At 39.7% G+C, this 22,275-nt stretch overlaps 1 protein-coding gene across 1 annotated transcript in view; it reads left to right on the top strand.

The window, feature by feature from the left end:
* The first annotated feature begins 13,777 nt into the window (after nucleotides 1-13,777).
* The window catches only part of LOC139107973 (neurotrimin), a 131,944-nt gene continuing 123,446 nt past the window's right edge, over nucleotides 13,778-22,275 (top strand). Inside the window, exon 1 of the mRNA XM_070665897.1 lies at nucleotides 13,778-16,144. Coding sequence (XP_070521998.1) covers nucleotides 15,931-16,144 — 214 coding nt within the window. The 5' untranslated portion in view covers nucleotides 13,778-15,930. The remainder of the gene's footprint in view (nucleotides 16,145-22,275) is intronic.

Here is a 22,275-nt window from a genome sequence, read left to right as displayed (position 1 = left end):
AATTCAACGTTTTCATGTTAATTTGCTAATATTTAAATTAATGTATATATATATATGGCTTTCAGAACTATATAAAGCGCAATATGAAACTTCACTTGTTCATCTTCACCCTGCTTTTGGCAGCGATAGTGGTTCTTGCGTATCAACCTCCGGTCAGGAAACCACCCCCAGGTGGTTGGAAACCTTTCCCGACTTTCCCTGGTCACGGGCCGTTCAACCCAAAGATTAAATTTCCTTATTAGACACAGATAATGCAGCTAAACAATAACTTTGACCGACCCATGAATCGCAAGACATAAAACGCCTTTATATGATGTAACAAAAATTTATGAATAAAAATCTAAGTATTATTTAAACACGTTTTATCATTTCGTTCCTCCTTTTCTGTTACAAGCTACACGATCATCGAAAGCTTCAATGTATATTTTTATTGATTTCGTATTATTAACAATGTTTTAATGTGCCCTACACGGACAAACGCAAATGCATTCGCCACTTTAATTTTTTCCTGCCAGCGAAGAAATATAACTACCCGAGGTATTTTAAAGCGTTCCCTTTGGCCCGTTATCACGATGAACGTTCCGAATGCAATTTCGTTACGTTCGACTTTTTCCCCGGATTCGAATCGGCCGTACATCGGTTTTCGCAATCCTATAAACGAGTGACTCCTCGTTGTTCGTGAATCTGATAACGCTAATTACGCTAATACATTATACGTAGCGGAAGCCTCGAAATAACGAGTACACCGTCAAGCTCCATGTGCGCACGGTTGCATTTACCTCTGGCAATGCCTATCGCGTAGGTAGACGAGGGTGTCCTAATTACCTACCGCCCGGCGAGACGCCTTCTTGCCCGCATGTAAACACCTTCATTACCACTGAACTGCTCCATAAAATATTTCCCCGGGATAGTTGTTCGGTATAGGTAATAACCCCGATCCACAGAACTCTATAAAACGTCGCTCCTTATGGCCGCTAACTTAGTGAAAGATAATTATCGAGCGTTATGCCCGGCCAGCTGATTACGTTATCGTTATGGTGTCATAATACGACCGCAGCGAAAACACGGAACGCGGCCTTCGCGCGTAACAGCCAGCTTGACGTAACGCGGACTTGTCACTTCTGCGGCGAGATGCTCATAAAAGTGCTATAACAAACGAAACGCGAACGTTCGCGATGTAATTCTCAATTGCGACGCGATAATCGAGTTTGTAACGTATCATAAATCTGCTTGTAGATTTATGATCGCGGCGATATGGAGAGAACATTATCGAATCCGTAAAACGGTACGATAAATTATTTTATGCGTTATGCAGATATCACCTCGCCACTCTGTACTTATTAATAAATAACGTATTATGTTTTATATAATTAGTAACGGATCAAACGCTGCAGCAGACGAAGATAAAATAACGTTATACGTATCAGAATAATTTTCAATTTCCTGTTTTTCATCCCTGTGTTCTCTTAGTCATCGCGGGTACGCTAACGCTCACGTAGCTATCGCATGTAAATGTCTCCATACGGCTATGCGTCACTCAATAAAGTTGCTCGTTTGTGGTTCGTTCAATCCCATGTAGTTGCTCGTTTAACCTTAATATATTTATTCGCTACTTCTCAACGCGCGCTTAGGGGAGCGAGATACAGTAGAAACGTGTCGGATTTTAGAGCGGGGACTATGGTTTTATAAGATATCCCGTTTCTCTCGCGAGATGCTATCCAGCTTTCTCGTATCAACGAGTAAACGACCTCAAACTCTGGGCCGCCCTTATATTTCATGCCCGAGTAAAAGTTCCTGTTCTGTACCAGCCGCGTCGATATCCTCGGTCGCGGCGGAGCCCTCCTTCGCAACTGAAAAATGTATTCTTACAAGATAGATACTCCCATAATTTTGCGCGAGTCGTACGTGCCTCCAAAAACGGGTAATCTCTTCGCGGCTCGAAGTTATTTTCATATCGCGGACCGCGATAAGTGTTTATCTACGGTCCGCGAACGAGAGACGTAAGTTTAATTTTCCGTTCGACAAACGCGAGGTTCATGTAAAGTGTATCAATTCTCAGCTGATAATGCGATACGACGGTACGCGAAAAATATGTTTATTAGCACTTAGAATCACGTGTTTCAAAACATTGTCAAATCGTTTATTTTATAATTTTATTATTAATCGTGCACACGAATGTTATTTCGCTGTTTTCGCATATCTTCAAATATAACCTCCCGAAACTTTTTCTTTTTTTTTTTCTTTTACATATATTGTTGCACAATCAATGTACAACGTACTACGTGTAATTTTGTATTATACGCGCTCTACGTACACTCTATTCTATTATTTATACCATCGCATAAACTGTTCTTTACTTCAATGGCGAAATAATTTTTCTTTTTGCGCTGCTGGATCAATTACAATTCTCTTTGTAATTTCATTCTCTTTCAACTACAACCTGTTCTGAAATAGAGCTCTGGATACTTTTGATGTATAAGTAGGAATATATGTTTTCTTCGGGGAAAAAAAAAAAAGACTGCGTGATATTTTAATTGCTAACGATGCACAAACCGTACATACAGAATAAATTTTATCCGTTTATCATTCATGCAATTTTATTAAACATTTTCTTTAATTAATACTATTTTGTATACAATTATGAATATAGCAACAACTGGAATAAACAAATAAAAGTAATAATATATTGCGTAGTATTATATAATATGCACGTTTGTATAAAAAAAAAAAAAAATTACTGCGGAAACATTAAAGTCGCGTTAATACCGATCGTGTACACGATGTAATAAATAAAAGTATAATTTACGGATTTCTACGGGAAGTCCCTAAATCACGAGATAAGCATACGTCCCGACTCATACGTGATACAAATAAAGCCGAGCTGAATCGTCAACGACGTTTGACGTCACAATGCGTCATCGCGATGTTAGTCTGACTTGATAACATTGCAAAATAAAATTAAATTTCAAGACATTTTTATTTTGTAATAAATTAATATTTAAATCACTTCCTCGACATCTAAGGCTTACGAAAATTTAAGTAACACGGAAAAGAATAAAAATAAAAATAACGAAAACAATTTTCTTTCGCAAGCATGCAGGTTATTGAAAAATTAATAATCGGAATTATATTTCCTTTTCCTGTAACGATCGCTCGTTTCTTCGTCAGGACAATATATTCAACATGATATTCGCAATGTACATCGTGATGCTGTTAGTTGCAATCTGCGCTCTGTTTACCGATACTCATGTACTGCCGAAACACAGATTTCGCTTACCAAGCTGCCCTGGCTATGGCCCATTTAATCCTCAACAATCTCGGTCCAGTACCGCTGCCAAATGTAAGTATACTAATCAATATCCACGTCATTTGCGGATACGCTAAATATTCGATTTTTCGACCGTGATAAAAAAAAAAAAGAAAAAAAATTTTCTTTTAACGTTTGCACTTGCTCGTATTTGCGACTCTTATCCCGCTATTTCAAACGTAACCCACTTATTGCCAGTAAAGGTCTTTGAGAAAAGTGGAAACCAGCTGACATAAAACATTGTATATATTTCATAAAATAAAATGTATTTGTCGCATATTTCTATTTATTCAATTTATTATTGTACTCTTAAATGTATAGCGTGGTTGCAATACTGTTATTTTTAATTCTTGCAATATTGCTGGACATCGCATAAGCGATCACGTAAAACAATCAGAGGCAAAGACGTTCCTCCCCCTCCCGTCCCTCCCGAAGCAAACTCAATCTGGAAAACATTTTCCTGCTGCGAAAGCGATATTTCAATTAAATCTCTAATCAAATGGCGGTATGGTAGTCTTGGGTGCATAAATCGTGTTAATGGAAAATGACTTTTCTTATTAGCAGTTATTTGCACTGGCATAGAGTGCCGCAAAAGAAATATTGCTTCTAAGCTTCTATCCGGCAGGAGTTTGCGAACAGCGGCGAAATCGATACGTACCTCCCCGAGATATTTGAAGGAGATATTTTGTTTCGCAATTTAATAAAGCAACACGCAACTTAATTATCTATTTCTTTACTCCGTTAATCTCCCGTTTAAATAATTAAATTTTTATTTTAATATTTCCTGTATTCCGCGTGCCTCGTGGTTCGAGTTTATAATGGCTATTAGTTTTAAAGCAAACAGAGCTATTCAGGTCCAAAGAGGAGCAATCCCGAAGAAGTATCCAGCCATCTGTGGCAAGTGTTGCATGCGACAGCATAATGTAAATGGTGAGTTTGGTAAGATCCTTCCTTGTAATGAACAGAGTGACGTTAGACGCGGTTGTACAGTCTAGTACTCTCCTTTTCTCTCTCTTTCTCTCTCTCTCTCTCTATCTATCTATCTCTCCCCTTGCCCTGCTCTTCTGCATTTTACGGAGTTCCTACGTTAATGCGATAAGAGAGCAGTCTCAGTCGAGCCAGGCCATAACTTAAATTGCTCGCTTCTTCGTCGTAGCTAATGCGAAGCGATACTTAAAGCGGAACAATCGTGGCGCACTAGTCAGCTTTATTCCTCGCCCATTTTGATCCGACAAAGCGTTCGTTATCTGCCTTGCTGAACGCAAGTTCTAATGAGACGAGAATTAGAATAATAATTTGTACTCACGTAATAGAATAGGCAAGTGAACAGATATCCCGCACATCTGTTTAGCAAATAATGTTTAACGGAAAAGATAATGACTGTTACGTATGCGTATACGGTTAATCGGGATAATAAAACGAGTTAATAACAGTCTAACTTATTATTAAAGATGCATTAATAATTAAAATCAATTCAGAAAGTCCATTTAAAATTCTCATTATATTTCACAATTCATTCTTGTGCTTCACTTTTTTATCCGGTAATGACAATTTATTTAATTATCCGGTCTTTAATTTGAGATTCCCTATTTAATTAATTTCAAAAAAAAAGGGGAGGGGAAAGAAAATCTAATAAATATATGTAGGTTAAAAAATATCGAGGTGAGAATAATGCATAAAACTGCATAAATAGCACTTGAGTAAAATAAAAATATTAACAAAAAAAATCTTTCTGTACAATTGAAAACATTACATTATTAAGCTTTAGAAAGTTCGTGCAATTTTTAAACGCGCTTCCGCTCTTCTATGTATCCAAGTTTGATTCGCGATGATTCAAATATCCTAGGGGAGTAATTAGGATACTTGAAGTGGGAGTAAGGCTAAGTAGGGCAATTAGCGAAATACTTTGGATTTCGACATGATTTTCCGGATGTTGGCGTCGAGATGCTTTCCGTAGCAATGATAAGTCGACTGTCGTTATATTATACCATTTTGCTCTCTTGAATCCGAATTTCACGAGCTGCGAGAAAGCCTTCTGTATCCTCTTACAAAATTAAAAATATGCCTCTGCGCGTCGCATCTTTAAAGCATTTTATCTGATAAGAGAGAGAACGAGAGAGACGGAGTAAACATTCATATCGATGTTTTACCGATAATTAGAAAATAAAAAATGTATAGACGGTTAATCCGATTTCGAACAGGTGGGGAAATAAAATCTCCGCGAAATTCTCGAGTATCGCTAGTCACTAAGGGTTTGCATGCCAAGAGAGAGGGCGGCGCCTAGTCCGGTGTACTCGAAATGAGGAGCATCCTCCAGTATCGTTATACTGTTTTTGCTCCCTTGAATCCACGAGATGCAATTAGAGGTCTCGCTCAAGGAGGGTAACGTAAGAGAGGTGGGCTCGACTTTCTCCTATCGTTGCACTGTGTTTTTCCAATTTTCTACACAGAGAACTTGTCTACCGTATCGCTTTGCATTATTCATGCCGGCCTACTTGTACGTGCAGCAGTTTCGGAGTAAATTCTTTTGCCTTCTGATAGTTATCATAGCCGAGCGTATTAATACCGCGCCCGTGATACGCTACGATTCACTCGATAACACCGTATTAGCGACTAACAGCGAGCGACACTTGATTTTTTGTTTTCTTTTTTTTTTGTTTTAATTTGGATCAGACGTTGGTGGACATAAGCCTCGGTATTGGTTACCGTAATAGCGCCCGCTAATGAATACGGCGGTGGAATTAAATCGAATTGTTGGAAGAACAATTGAGCTTATATAGCACAAAATATTCGACGAAGACGGAAATAAAACTCACTAAAAATAAATGAAAAATGAATTTCAGCGAAATATCGTTAAAAAATATCCATCGGAATAATCATTCATGGCTGGAAAAATACGAAACGCCCGATTTCATACAGTTTTTTTTGTAAATGAGACGCGGTAAAATGCCGCTCCGCGCAAAAGTGCTGTTGCCCAGAAATGAAATATTAACTTTGCAAAAAATTGCCCATTATTCAATGTAAAGTTTCCTCTATAAAACGTAATTGCGCGAGTTTCGTCATCAGTTCGTTTTTCGTTTTCGATCGTAGAACAGTGGTTTTTAGGGAAAGCTGTGCAAAAATCATAATTTAATATTACTTATCTGCTGCTATTCACGTAAAGCAGTACACGCACTTTTAATGCCCGTAATTTAATTTAATTTTGAAAAAAATACCGTGCATATTACTGCCCTTGCGCGCTGAATTTAATGAATGTATCACGCACTAATTGAACAAAAGTAAGTCACACACACCTGATTTCGAGTGGATATTAATTATCAGCCAACGATATCTAATATCGTCCATAATGTGCAAACTGCAACAGACAGTGTGGATTGAATGACGGATAGTAAAGCGAACGCGAGGTGTACGTGACTCGGTTTCTCGTGGAATAAATGAGCCTCCGCTGTACGAACTAAACTAACGCACCGATCTCTACAATCGTTGGAATATGTTCGCGTATCCACTGCGCCAGTATTACAACCCAATTTCCTGAATTCCTATTATGACGTGCCCAGTTTTGCCGGCTATTTCGCGAGCGAGGCGGACGAGAAACGCGAAATTCACGGCGCGAAATCCCGTTAACTCGCTGATAACGATCCGTTATCAACTTCGAACGAGCTTCGACGCGCGACTAAAAATACATCCGTCCGGCCTTAAATCGGAAAGCTTATGCTTCCTAATGCACTCAGAAAAGTTCAGCCGAGTTACTTCATTCCCGAGCGCGTACTCTTTCCCATCCACCCCTTTTCCTCCTGCTCCTCTTGCTACCGCTCGTACTCTTTTTCTCTCTCTTTCTCTCATTCTTTCTCTCTCTGTAGTTCATTTTAACAACTTCTTTGTGTTCCGGCGCATATTCGTGGAAATGATATTCAGCCGAATAAAATCTATCGTCCGTTTCAATCTTTTGATTATGCAATGCGATTTTGCACAAGTATTTATTTTCGCGGCACTTTATGAACTTTCAAGCTGACAGCGAGATTATGATATTAACTGCCGGACGATTCGCAAACACTTCCTGTCAAGCTTCTCGGCAATGTTTTAATCCCCCATATGACGTTCCACCGACGTGGATTACGTTTTTATTAAAGACTAATGAACGCACTTTTATGTCCACGTTACTTTAATAAGTTCTCGGATAGAGATTCATCGCGGAATTAGGAGAGATGATGGGAGAACACAAAGAGCGAAAGAGAGACGAGGAAAAAGAAATTCGCGTAATAAAAGTACGACCCTTGACGGTTGCTAACGAACAGTTAAAAACGATTTCCGCTTTTTAAATGCGAGTGTCGTAAAAATATTTTTTTCTTTTTTTTTTTATATTTTTTTTTTATTATATTTTTTTTTTAGTTTGTAATATTAATTATATATGGCACCGACAGAGCGACATAATTTTCAAATGTATAACGAATGAAAATTATTAATTTCAAAGGCACGAGACCCATTTTCTTTATCAAAGTAAAAATATATCAATAGAACTGCGCCTGTTAAGGTACTGATAACGTAGCAATTAAATGCTTCCAAGATTTTATTTTCGGCACGTAAACAATCAATCGGAGGACAAAGAAAACGATTAAAAACTCACCCCCGCTTTCACCCTCTGCCGGACAATGAAACTCGAGCGCGCGTGCTATCGTATCATATTCATACAGTATTTTTTTTTCTATATAAAAGAAAAGAGTGGAGGAAGGGAGACAGGGGCGGTATGAGGAAGAAGGTACGAGTAAGCCTATAACGAATGATGGCCAGAACCTGTTAAGCCGGTAAATGAAATTCTTTTACCAGATTTTCGGACTTTTGATCGCCCCTTTTGTTTATCGTGCTCTGAATGGCAGTTTAAATTTGGATCGATTACTCCGTATCCGACGTCCGTATATGTCAACTGCCATTTCTGTCGTTTAACTATTATTCGCCGTGAATTTCTATTTCTTTCGTTCTCCCGAACGTATATCGATCGCGAGGCCTCTTTTCCGCTGGTTCGAGTGACGAGTTTCTCCCATCCGCTCGACAGTATGGCTAGCCGGGTGCTGTGCATGCAAAGATCGTTACGGTCGGTACCGCGCTGATGATTCATATGTAGAGTAAATCGTAAAACGAAGCTACTCGATGGCCCGACCGCAAAAGAACGCGGACGAGAGCGCGTTTCGGTGGAAAGCGATGCTCGCGGGGAATGCGCTCGGAAACTCTAATGGATTAGAAATTTCGGAGAGAAAAATCACGTAGATTGATTATCAGATCCTTCTAAATTATCGCGAAGGCAGCTGATCGCGGAAACTCCTATTTCGCTAGATTCCATTTCGTCCGGCGGAATGGAAATTTCGACGGTTTATGCAAATAATATTAATAAATCTTGTGAAATTATATTATGGAACAGAATTAGCATGGACTTATGCCAATTGGCCATACCGGTGGTTTAACGCAGGAATTATACATATACCGTAGCATTTACCGGTATTTCATGTACAGGCATGTATCATGTACCAGATGAAAATAACATAATTAGGACGTTCCCCCATCCGTGATATTTCGCACGTAGTAACCGAAATATTCAAGGCCATAAATCGCTCGCAACTCCACGGGACCTGCCCCTCCGACCATTCAATTTTACACTACTCATATTTTCCTACGTTCGCGCGACACTGTATCTTTTACATTTATCTACAGATAAATTACAGCGCGTCCACCTCTATTATTAACTGCCATTCTCGCGCTGCACGCAGATTGTAATACGGCCGAATAAATCTTAATACGCGTCTCCCTTTCTCCCCCCCTCCTCTCCTCTCCAACCCCGACTCCCTGCAGCTGATAATAGTTCTATTTCTCGGATTGCCATGCGTCATTCACAGATTTACTTATTGAGATTAATGACCGTTTGTCGCGTATACGCGCTGTACGCGAGTACGGGCAAATGTTGCCCGTGTATACGAGAGATCCGCATATAATTGTACCGAACGTCGGCTCGGTATCGCTATATTACGTTTTGCTCGGCGGCGCGGATCAATATTAACAATGATATCGGATTTGGGAGCCGGGCCCCGCTACTGAATTCTACGGCAAACAAAATGAAATAAACAAAACTGCGGCTTGGGATCGCGCCGCCACCGTTCGCCGCGCAACGGGTTGCGGTGTACTCGGATGTGTCATGTAATTTTATGTGTTTGCGAACGGCAATTCGCGTAAATATTTTCGGGGACTCGCGAGCGCCGTATATTTCGCATTAGCTGAAGGCGCCGATCGCCGCGAAAGCAAAATTACACGCGGCCGTTTAATTCCTCCAGAACGTCGTCCCTCTTTCGTACCTTATCTTACTTACGGACGAGCTAAGTATCGATTGCTAAAGGCGATAAACAATTCCCGTGCATGTGAGAGCGTATACGTGTGCGCGCGCCTCAATTATATCGGACAGTAAAAACCGGGGACAGTAAGTCGTCTTTCCGAAGTGATGCCCGGGGGAAAGTGGAGCGCGCTCGTAGAATAAAAAGCGGGAAGAAGTTTGACATCGCTCGCGGCATTACCGGTGATTTGCTCGAGTATTTCACGCCTACAAAGGGTGAAATAGCAAAGGACAGGACAGCGGGTGGCGGGCGAGCCAGAGGCGAGAGGAGGGAGGAGGGGGAGGGGGACACAGTGCATTTGACTTCCCTATCAGCGTCAAGTGCTCATAAGCGCTTAAATGACTTCTCGTTTGCGAAACACCACTGACAGCCATTCAGCCATATTTCTAAAACGAATTTCCTACGTACGCACGGTGCCCGACGATCTGTTTTTAAAACACGTGTCGCACGGCGTTGCGCGAAATTCAGTTGCGCTTTCGTCTCATTTCAGTGGAATGGAGTCTCGAGTGCGCTCAAACGTTATTTGCCGGAATTATCCCGTTTCCTACTCCCTGCGGGCAGCACGCCGCGCTTTGAATTGCCGAAGAGGAAGCAAGGGGGGAAGGGGAAAAGTGAGGCTCAACCGTTGGGGTATGCGTACGAAAAATTCCTTCTTTACGATTAGTAAACTCGCCGGAATGTCGACGGGAAATTTTGCATCGCGGGACCGAATTGCGAGTCGCGGCGCTCATTCCGGCGCAGTCAATTGATTATAAAAGGCAGCCTGGTTGAAATCTGCTTTACGTTATTAAATGACATCTATCCGTATTACGGCGTGTCATTTGAGTTAAGTGCTCGAGTAGAAAGATAATCGATGAAAAGACATTCCAAAGAATCGCGCCGTTCTTCAGAACGATAATTTCCAGACGTTTGGAATTTGTGACGTGCGCGAGCTTTCGGCAAGCTAAATCAAAACGTATGAAATCCGCGATTGTGAAAACCAGTTGTTGGAAAAAAAAAATTTTCGTTAAAAGAAAAAAAAAAGAGGGAGTAGAAAGAAAAAAGTCGGACGAAAGAAAGGATAATATGTGAAGACACACAATGTCGTCATGTAACGCGTCCGTTGATGCATTATTTCTCCGCTATGGCGGAAGGAAAGGAGTACACGGCGTTGGGTATATACAGCATCGCGCGTAATTCAACGTTGCCTCGGCAATCTCGCGCAGTGGAGGGATAGTGCACGCATGTCAAGACGAATCAGCCGTACGTGCGCGCAGCCATGTCGTAGTCGCGCATATCACACGCACGTACGGGGTGAATGGGATAGTTCTGTGTGCGGGGCAAGAGCGGGTGGTGTGTCGTAGGTCGGGTCACAGTACCACAAAGGCACGACTGCGGGGAGGAGGCTGCAAGAGTTGGAAACGTCGAAGCGAGAACGGAGAAGGAGAAGGCGGTAGCGATAGTCTCGTCGTATACAGACGGCTGCTTCGCTGAAAGCTCCGTCCTCGCATTCCTTGATAACCTTGTTACGTCAGCCACTTAACTTAACCACTAGATCGCGTATATACCGGGAGAAAGAGAGAGAGAGAGCGAGCGAGAGATGCGTCGCTCTCTGGAATCACTACTGCCACTTTGGCGTTAACGTATGCGCGTACATCCTCATCTCCTTCTTAAGAAGCTTGCGACTTGAAACGTATCAGTGGTGCAAACGAGCTAAAAAGTTGCCGAATAGCTTGTCGCCATCGGTTCGAGTTGTTAATGTAATATCGTGTTGAGTATTTCGGATTAAATACAAATTGAACGAGTTTAACAGATAATTCTTGTATTGTCGAGCCTGCGAAGCGATTATATCTCAACGAAAATCTTTGGAAGGTAAATTATTTTGGAGATACTGCTTCTAATAAAAATTTATAAAGCACGCGATTTCAGGGTTAAAATCACGGCTAAGTAAATTATGTTTCTTGAGCACCGCACGAATTTCAAATTCTTATTAACATATTATTTGGGAAAATCGCAAATTTCGGAAATTTCGATGATGTTCAAACCCCGAAGCGCACGAAGGCGCAAATTTATTCATAATAATCTTCGACCTCCGACTATAGCGAGGCGGGTTTAGCGGGGCTGGTTTGCTCGCATATTCCGCGCGGTCGACGGCGAATGTGAGTCACGATCCCGTTTGCGTTCTCCGCAGACACGCCCGGAAATACGATCCGCAAAAATACAACCGTTTTCGCGAGACCCGCGGCGCCGTTGCCCTTCGCAGGCAAAAGAGGCGCAAGGACTCCTCCTTTTTGCTGCTCGCGGCGGGCTCGGCGATATAATTCGATTCTATACAGGGTGCATCAGCATAATTATGAGCCACTTCATAGTCGAGTAACATTCTCGGCGGCAATTAGCCGTTGTTGACAAACGCAATTTGCGAGATGTAACTTTATGGGGATAGGCAGATAGAGAAGCGAGCGCGCGCGCGCGCCACTCGCAAAGTCACTGATGTTCCCCGAACACATTGGCGAACCGTGCTGTTGCTTCCGGAGTGGTCGTCTTCCGTTCTCTCCGTTACTACGTATCCCTCTTGTTCGCGAACACGGGGCTATACGCTGACAAAGTGTTTCGTACGGAAAAGGGGAACCGTGTTACGAGCCTTTGTCTCGATACCGCATTCTCGTTGATTACGAAAGTTGTGAAAATAATCACGCGAATAACAGTATGTTATATGCAATTTGAATGCAAAAAAAAAAAAGAAAAAAAAAAGACAACTAGAAACGCGACATCGTCCCAATCGTTATTTATGTTACTATTAACATTATTAATTTTAATTCAACATCGCAGATGCAACACAGTTTTAAGCAATCGAATCTTTAAACAAGCAGTAAATTGAGATGCAGTTATTAGCAATATCGGAGTTTCTCGTTTCCTCCTTTGCTTTTACTTGGCAGTAATCTCTTTTGGCGGTATGCCACTAACTACTTCGATAGAGATTTTCAAATCTTTATAAGACCGTGTCCGGGGCTGGGCGTGATTTACACGTATTTCCTCCTAATTCGTGGGTATATTCCGCGCTTATTAAATATCGCGCGCGTCATCATAATAGCTTCGAACAGCTTGTCTCGAAAATCATAGGTCGATATCGCGTTTAACTCTCTCGACGCCTCTCTGGGACATCCACTTTACACGTTTTGCTCGATGGTAAACTACGCATATGGAGTATACCGCTGTACACTCAGATGCACGTCCGAAAACGGAGTGGACTCCTCGGACCGCACATACAAGCTGGCTGAAATACCGCTGGCAGACAATATTCGGCCGGCAGGGGTTTGCGCGTACGTGAGGACAGACGCGCGCGACAGGAGCATGGAAGGCGGCAGCGGGAGGTATGCGGTGAGAGAGAGAGAAAGAGAAACCGAAAGAGAAGAAGAGAGATAAAGAGCGAGAGAGAAAGAGAGAGATAGAAAGAGCCAACGAAGGACCGTCGACACATAGAAGCTGGAGGTTACAATGGCAGTGCGTCTTCTGGCGCCCTAGAGTCTCCCGACACGCCTTCCAGCACGAGTGCCGCAAGAACTCGCGTATCTGGCGCACGGCGTTCTTCCATACCCCGCGATATTGCAATCCACACCTCGGTAGGAGCATTATTCACTTCGCGTGAGATTTCCCTCGCCTGGTCTGAGCGCGGAAGCAACGATTACGAGACCATTTACGCCGGTTTGTCTTGTCTAACCGCTCTGCACATTGCGAAACGGGGGCTCTATGCCGGATCGCTACAAAATACGAGTTGTTTTTAATATTCGGCGCGTTCGTTACTGCGTGAAAACGAGTGGAGCGCGTGCTATTAGAATAAATTAAATTTTAAATAGTTTACTATTCGATGATATTGCAGTCGTTGTATCGCTGATCGTTGAAATATAATGCGCGCGTAATTTTGCCAAGCGAGTATTACACTACTGAAATATTTACGAATGTTTGCTCAATCGTGAATTAGTGTTAATGCTCGTAATCCTTGATTTTAATGGTTATACATATGACGCTCATTGCAACTCCAACAATGCATGAACTATAAATGAGAAGTATAATGCGCAATGACTTCATTCGGATGTTAAAATGAACCGTATTTTATCGCCGCGCTATGCGTGATAAACACGTAATGTGCGACTGGCCGGAAAACTATTAAAACCGAAACAACGTCAATAACGATAGATATCGCGGGAGATTAAAAAGGGAAAAAAAAAAAAAAAAAAAAAAAAAATTGACCGCTGATATTTTTCTCTGAAATGTTTGCGCGACTCTTATCCGTTGCTGCGTAAACATCAATCATATCCGCCGCCGTCATTCATTATATTGCGATTATGTTTTATAGAATAAGCAATTAGGGACCGGCCGAAAAATATCTTCCGTCCATCATATGTCAATGAAAATCATATTTCCTTTGCAGGTTTATTAATCACGCTTTCTAGCAAAATCCATTAAACTATTCCCGATATAGCTAATCGATATTTCACATGATCAATTATCTTTATCGTTTATTCCACGGTAAAGGCGAATGGATTGACTGAATATGTATGAACTTCCAAATTGCGCTTACGTAGCCAAACTAATATCTGCAGTCAATAGATGAAAGTTACATGTTGCGATATCGTGTGTTTGATATCACATAATTTATCTTTAATATATCCATGTACGCAATGTACTAGAAAATATGCACAATAAATCATGAATTACAATAAAAAAAAATATTGATCATGCTTGTCTTTTTTTATTTTCCTCTACTTGTCGTCATATTGGATACCATAAAAATAATGCTGCCATTATTCCGTGATAAAAATTTACTACGGAGAAAAAAAAAAAAAGAAGAAGAGTTTTCAACGTGTACGTATATTACATCCAATCGTATCAAAGAAACGGAATTGCAGAATGAAAGAATTATTGTAATAAACGCGTTAACGAGCGCTATAGAATAGTGCTAATTGCGCCAAAAAAATTAGACTTTGTGCCCTTAGAGGATTTAAGTTTTGGATAAACAAAAGATTAATCTTAATTGCAAATTGCAGCTTTTAGTTTTTAGTGTGTTTGCCTTTGAAAAGGAGGAAAATTAATTTTACTTAAACTTTAAAATAATCCTTCCCCCTTAGATCGCCATTACAACTAATTACTTAGACCTCGACTTTGACTTGAACTTATGTTAACTTGTGTTATGTCAAGCCTAGAAAAAAATTTTTTTTTTCTTTCTTGAACGAAAGAAATATCGAGCTTTCCTAAAGTAATACAAGATTTTTAACACAAATCTGTTAATTACTCTTTATTTTGTATAATAACACTCGGCGCGACAGTATCGCGGGTAGAAAGATAATTACTCATGTAATTTTAACCCAATTTTCAACAACCCGGATTCATCTACCAAACTCAATTTGTTTTCCATTCTCTCTTTCTATGCGGAATTATATTGCATACCTATATACGTATAGTTACATACTTGCGATTGTTTCCAAAAAGTGATGGCAAATTTTGCTCATTTTTCGAACCTCACAATTCAAACTTTTCTTTTTTATGCCAAATAATGCTATTAAATAAAATATTAATCTCAGTAAAATTTCAAGATAAACATAAGTACGATTTCAGAGATACAAGGGGATAAAATTCATGGATTATGAAAAACCATTGCTCTCACCTCTTCATATCTCCGGAGAACCGTGCCTACGCTCATCTTGATATTTTACTGGAATTAATATCTAATAGTACTATCTAACATAAAAAAAAAAGTTTGAAATTTGAGGTCTAAAAAATAAGCAAGAAAAAAAAAATTCAACCAGATATTTTTACCATCATTTTTCAGTGTGCATACTATGCACAAAGCAGCGTTACAGTTTTAATCAATTTTTTTTTATAAGTTATCGTGAGGTTTTATTTATTGCCGGCTTTCGAACCTCTCAAATCTTTCAAACACATATTACGACCGCGGCTAGCCATAAATCGAGAGCAAGCCAACCAACTCTCGGCGTCGACGAAGTGATATTATTCTTGCGCTCATATCTTCCGTTCTCAGGGTTCATGCCAAAAGACATACCCCAAGTACTCGAGATGAGCGTGCCACAGGTTGTGAGCGACCTCGAAAGCGCAGCGACTGCGACGCGTAGGGTAGAGGGATAATTAATCGTCACCTATTGATAAGAGATAAGTGAGTAGGATTAAGACGAAGCCGTTCGGTGGGGGTGGCTCGAGAGTCGGTGGAGGCCCCGAGTAGCGGAGGCGTCTGCGCGTGGCGGGAAACGAGAGGGGATGATGCAAGAGGTAGAGAAACACGCTCGCGGTACAACCCTCAGTCGGGATGCCGGTCGCGCACCCTCTCGTCCATCCGGTACCGCGATGATCAGTGAGCAACGTGTCCAACGTGTCTCGGAAACCGCGCGAGGCCGACTACGGCTGTTGACCGGCGCCGTGCTGCTGTCCACGATTGCGGGAAGTGCATGGACCGACAACCCCGTCGCATCCGGTGAGTGACAATCAAGGGTCGTACACACGCTGCGAACACGCGCGTTTGTCGCGTCGGCGGACATTCATCGGTCCCCCGGTTAATTACAAAATATGAAATGACCATCAAAAAGCATTTGACACCATGTTTCGATCAGCTACGTGTCCGATTATCATCCCGGATAACATCAGAGTTTCTGCTCGACAGTTTCGTCCCCCCGGTCTCCTCCCCATCGCCACCCCCCCTCCCCCCGCGAGTGCTAAATTCACCGTTGCGATGCTAATTGAATTCTCTGTACGAACTGCGACCACCCTCCGAGCAGTAGGAATTTTGTTACCCACAAACGCTCTCCGTTTCGCGTGTGCGGGGAAGTTTAACGAGTTTCGGTGCCGTCGTCACCGTCGCCGCGACGGTCGAACGCGGGGATTGTTCTCTCTCTCGTTCCCATGCAGAGTAACGCGACTAGGCTAGTGCTAGAATTCCACGTAACGCGGATTTGTGGTGCGTGCCTCTTATTCCGCGTATGTGGCTCTCGTGCGCGAGAGTTGGTCGGCTCGTGTGGGAGGTAATTCGAGACGCCTATGCAATAGCTTCTGAAGCTCAGCGCGAAATGAAGTCGGGGATAACTGAGAAGTATAAGCGAGACGTGCACTAGTTCGCTCGTACCTCTTGTTCATTATTCCGAATATCAAGAACATCTTCGTACCTACTCAAACGCGAGTATAATTCAACGACGTGCTTTGTATCCGACGTTCTTTAAATGTCATCTGGTAATTTTGTAAATTCGTTGGAAGTGTCAAAATGAATAATCGAGAACCCAAGATCGATCATTTTCAAGTATTAATTATACGCAATTGCAATTTTTTTTTTTTTAATTAATATTGGCAAACTCAAGTACACAAGAAGTATAAAAACTTTTTCTTTTTATCTAATTTTCCCTTATCTATATAAAAAAAAAAATTCCGCCCATAATAGGTAATTGTACGGAAAAAGTGCGTAATTAGACGACGAGTTTGAACCAAATTCTCGCAGGCGTTGTTTTGCGATATCACAGAAAGACTCGAGTGACATAGTGTCTCAGATAAGATTTACTTTATAATAAATTACGTTGAAATATGATAATATCTTAAGAAAAAGTAAAGATGCAAGTTTATAATTCCCTAATTATCTTTTTATGTACGGATGCTGCTTTGTTACTACAAGATGCCGTTGAAAATATCTTTATTCATCGCATAAAATGCGAAAATATAATAAAAAAAAAAAATAAATGTATATAAAAGACGATAGATGCTATTTCCAATTTTTCATCCTAACGGTGCATAACACCGAAAACATGCATGTATAATGGACTTCCGTATTAGTTTCGTTCGGCTGTCAACAGCTTCACGCGTTTTGTTTCATCGTGTCACTCCATCAATCCGTTATACTTCTCCTTTAAATTAATTTTACATTTAAAAACTTTGATTGTGGAAAAACAAAAGTACGAAATATAAACGGATAAAAAAAAAAAAAAAAAAAAAAAAAATAAATGGCAAAGTAAAGTCGTGCAAGATTGAATTCTATCGAGCAAGATTGCGAAATCTTAGCGGATATTGAAGTTTGTAAAGATTAGAATAGAGAAGGCTTCCTTCAAAGATAAACCGGCGGTTTCAACGATGATCGAGTAATCTTTACTTCTGTCTCGTTAATACTAAAATAATTAATCCCAGTCGCATCCTCAATTAGGGATTTTATCCGAAATGAGAGAAGTAAAGTTGTTGTTTCGGCGGTTGCAATTTCAAAAGTATGTTTGTGCAACTTTCACGGTTGAACGATCCTTCTTGCAGAAAAGTCCGGTATACCGTAGGGATCCATAAATACATTATCCCTCTATAAAAGTTAAATAAGTAAAAGTTAAATTAACTCTAAATCCACCACATTCCGCGCAGCCCTGGCTCAGATCTCACGTCTTAGTAGGCGAGCTTTGCCACTTGCAAAGACCGTAAGTAATGTAACTTACACTTGACAGAATTATCAAAACATTTTCCCTATTGCCCGACGCGCAATATTATCAGAGACAAGTAATTAATTATATTATCGTAAAACGCGTGCGAATTTATTCTTCCGTAATAGAGAGGTGTCTCGTTCGCAAAATTCTGATCAGATCGGAATATCTTGCGTGTCGATCAGACGGCAAATCAATTTCACGAAGCTTCCACTTCGGCAGTCCGATATTTGCGCAAATAAGCATGACCCGAGGCGTTACGTAAATAAGTTCGATTTATACGAATCGAAAAAAAAAAGCTGACGGCGCTCGCTTAGAGAATTACGTCACACTGTGACTTTAAGAAATTTACTGGATGTTTCGCGTTGAGTGCATACCCTCGTTACCTAACTGCTCCCCTCCTTCCTAGTTTCTACGTCACTGACGCAAGTTATATACAGTCCGTGCATACATCACACGCATGCTTTTGTTGCACGTGGCCAAAGAAAATGCCAGCTGATTTACAGCCGGCATTTACTTTGAGAGCATTCCCTTCTTACCGGAGATAAATCGACAGGAGCCGCGCATTTACTTCTCCTGTCGTTTCTTCCATACCCTAAGATTTACACTTGAAGATACTTAAATCTGCTAACGCGAAGCTATCCCCGCGGAGCCGGAGATTTCTACATCTGCTATTTCACTCCGAAATACGCGGGGATTTCGCTTCTTATATTCCCTAAATGAATTTATCCATTCAATTTCTCCAGCATTTTCCTTCCTTCTCCCCTCCCAATTCTTTTTCGCGTCAAGTAAAGCGTCCAAAATTTATTATTTTTCGATTAGAAAATGTCATCGATCAAATGGAAAATTGAACTCCCGACAGCAGCGATGATTTAGTCTCTGGTAATTGCTATTACATCGCGAATAAGACACCGGGAAAGGTAGGAGGTAAAACGCGCATCGTTCAATGCACAAAGAAATACAGAACAAATAAATAAATCATACTTTCCGGAGACAAGATATTACAAGCATAAGTCTTGTCCCGAGAATCTGCTACTCGGTTAGATTATCGTTTCGCCACAAGATTCAGTGCCCTCCCTCGAGCTTATTTCCATTTACATTCTCCGCTACTACTCGTGAGACCTTTCTTTTACGACTGACCGAGTACCGTCATAACTGGTGCTGCTTCAAACAACCTTTTACTTAGATATCTCGTGCTGAAAATTTTTTATTACGTCCGCGAGAAGGCAATAAAACGGGGAAGCTCAATGTACCTTGGTCGCATGTATCTTGATATTTTGATATAAAAACGGTTGAACTTAATAAGACAGTAACAGTGGAAAGTCCGTGCTTTATGAATATCGCACTGATATACATGCAATGAAAAATAATGAAACTATCAATTTTTTGCGTAATTAATAACTACACGAAATATCGAGATATTGTACGCAAAAAGGCAACCGTAATGACGCACAATCGGCGTAAATCTTTTCAAAGTTGGTAAATAGCGCAGCACTTAATTACAGAGGCTTTTACATTCGTGGACGCTCGTTGAAGGTATAGTCATGCTCACATTGTTGGTTTGTTGAGGACACCTCTGAGAAAATGAATAAAACGCCAAGTTGATTTTAACCCAGTTTGTAAATCCTATTAAAAAGTATAGCAGCGTCTCTTTGTAAAACTAAAACTTCTTAAAATATCCTGGCGATGGTATTCAGCTATCAAATTCAGTGACCCATTTTCATAATTTTCAATCTTTTCTCTTTTTTTTATTTTTCTTTTTTTTTATTATTTTCTTTTTTGTTTTAGAACAAACAAAAAGGACGCTATGATAATTTTGATATAATCTCCGTAAAATTAAATTTAATTTTATAGACAACTTTTGCATTAATATAGTTAATTAACTAGAATTATTGCGGAACAGCTTTCTGTAGCATCGAGACCTCAAATATATTTCTGCATATACACCCAAGAAGACATTACCGGAATATTACGATAGCATACAGCGCACGTTAATGTTTTCAATTAAACCACGCGCCACCAAATCCACTAATTGTATAAATCAGCAGCTTGGCTTAATTATAAAACGACCGAAATTAATTTCGACGCGCGCAAGGCGACAAGAGTTACACGTCGAAATTTTGTATTACATACAAAAAACGCCCGGTAACATAGAGGTTTTTTTTTTTTACACAGCTGTATTCAGATGATTCAGCAAAAAGTTATGCTTCACGTCAAACAACAGTAATTCGATCCGGCTCATATGAAACGTTACTGTGCAATCCATTGTTAACATGAACAAGAGAACTTCTCTATAGATGAATATCAGTTAAAAACTTTCTAATTTTTTTTTTCTGTTTAAAAACCGGTATTGTACTGTGAGATTTTTGAATAACCCCAGTTTAAATAATCTCATAAAAATATCAGCGTTATAAAACAATGTTTGCGCAATTTAGTACGAAGTATATATTGCACCTAATCTATATAAATATACTTTTGTAAAGATACATACGAATAAAAAAAAAAATTTTACACGCGAAGCACAATTGGCTAACGGTATAATAATTCGTGTGCATTCGGTATTTTATACGACATTGCGACGATGCGTAGAATGTATGAGAGAAATTAGTCAGACGGGATAGTGCTACCTCAGGAATTTCATATTCCTCCCACATCTGCGAAACCAAATTATATCGTGGTGTCCCGCGTAATCGCCCGAAATCGTTGGTGCTCGAATAGCATTTGGCAGTTACGGGTATATAACTAATTTTCCAACGTAGGACATTTATTTTACATCGTGAATTATGATATGTAGATGCGAGTTGAAGAAGAAGGATACGTACTATATGCATTGCATACTAATGATTGCGAATCATTTTCAAACATTCGATCAAATTTATTCATTATTGCAATGACTCAATTTTTTTTTTTTTTTCAATTTATGGAATTTAAAATTACGGATATTAAATACAATAATTGCAGGAAATTTATTTAAATAATACAATTTTAAAGTACGATAAATATTTATATAAACGCACGAGGATAATAAAACGAAAAAAAAGTGTGTTTGACTGGTTCAAATAAAAATGTAATATAAACGAAGGTGATGGAAATTTTTTAATATTTCACGTTTTTGTAAAAATATATTACGTTCGCTATCGGTAAAACGTCATTTAGTAAACAGTAAACTGATTCGTATGTAATCTTGCATTAATAGTATGAACCTAGTAATCAGCTCAAGGGCTTCATATGTTTCTCATATGTGCGCGATGCAACCTAATTATGACAAATATATTGCGTAATTTCGTCGAAATCATTAAAGCGCAAATAATGCAGCCAGAAATACATTTACAGAAATCCTAATTTCATTTGATGTAGTATCACAGTATACATATGTTTAACTGTTTGTTGCTCGCAAGAGTAAAGCTTACTCAACTAAAAGCAGGCTTAACAAATAGAATAGTTTCTCTCGCTATGTGTAATCAATTTATATCAATTAAATAGAAAAAAAAAAAAAAATCTTTTCCATCGAGTTGATCTATCAGTCATTCAATAACAATTTTTTTTTCCAATTTAGCAAGTCGCGCGCTAATTATCCATTGTTTTTAAAACTTTGTGTTATATATCTTAAAGTATGATTTAAAATATATTATATAAATTTAATAAAGAATTTAATAAAATTATTTTAAAGTAAAAAGAAAGAACAATTGAAATTTATTAAAGTAAACAAAGTCTTGGGGTAATTATGAATGTTTATATTATAATGAGTTTATAAATCCATATACCACGCGGAAAGTAATTATCAGTAAATAATTTCGTCGTCATTAGTTTAATATTATTGTACTTTACGTAGAGTTTGGGAAGGGTAATGCGCTAACGCTTTGCTTGCAAAATATTAAAGCATAACCATGTGTATATCTACTAGCTGCGCGAGTCACGTAGCGTGTCATCTCATTGAAGGATTTCTTAGTAATCAATTCACATATAAATACAATTAATCTCGTTTGGTAATTAAAATAACATAATGCATAATACACAAAATAATTCAACAGAATAATTACATCATAATGCAGTATAAGTCACTTCGCGGTTACAGCATCCAGTTAGTTGAATCGGATGTTATAATTCTGATCATTAAATTTCTCTTGATAAATTCTTGTACGAATTATATTGTATAATAAATTATTAT

Source organism: Cardiocondyla obscurior, linkage group LG14, assembly GCF_019399895.1.
Source record: "Cardiocondyla obscurior isolate alpha-2009 linkage group LG14, Cobs3.1, whole genome shotgun sequence".
In the NCBI taxonomy this organism is placed as follows: domain Eukaryota; kingdom Metazoa; phylum Arthropoda; class Insecta; order Hymenoptera; family Formicidae; genus Cardiocondyla; species Cardiocondyla obscurior.
Note: the sequence above shows the minus strand (reverse complement) of the source record. Positions and strands in the feature narration are given on the sequence as shown.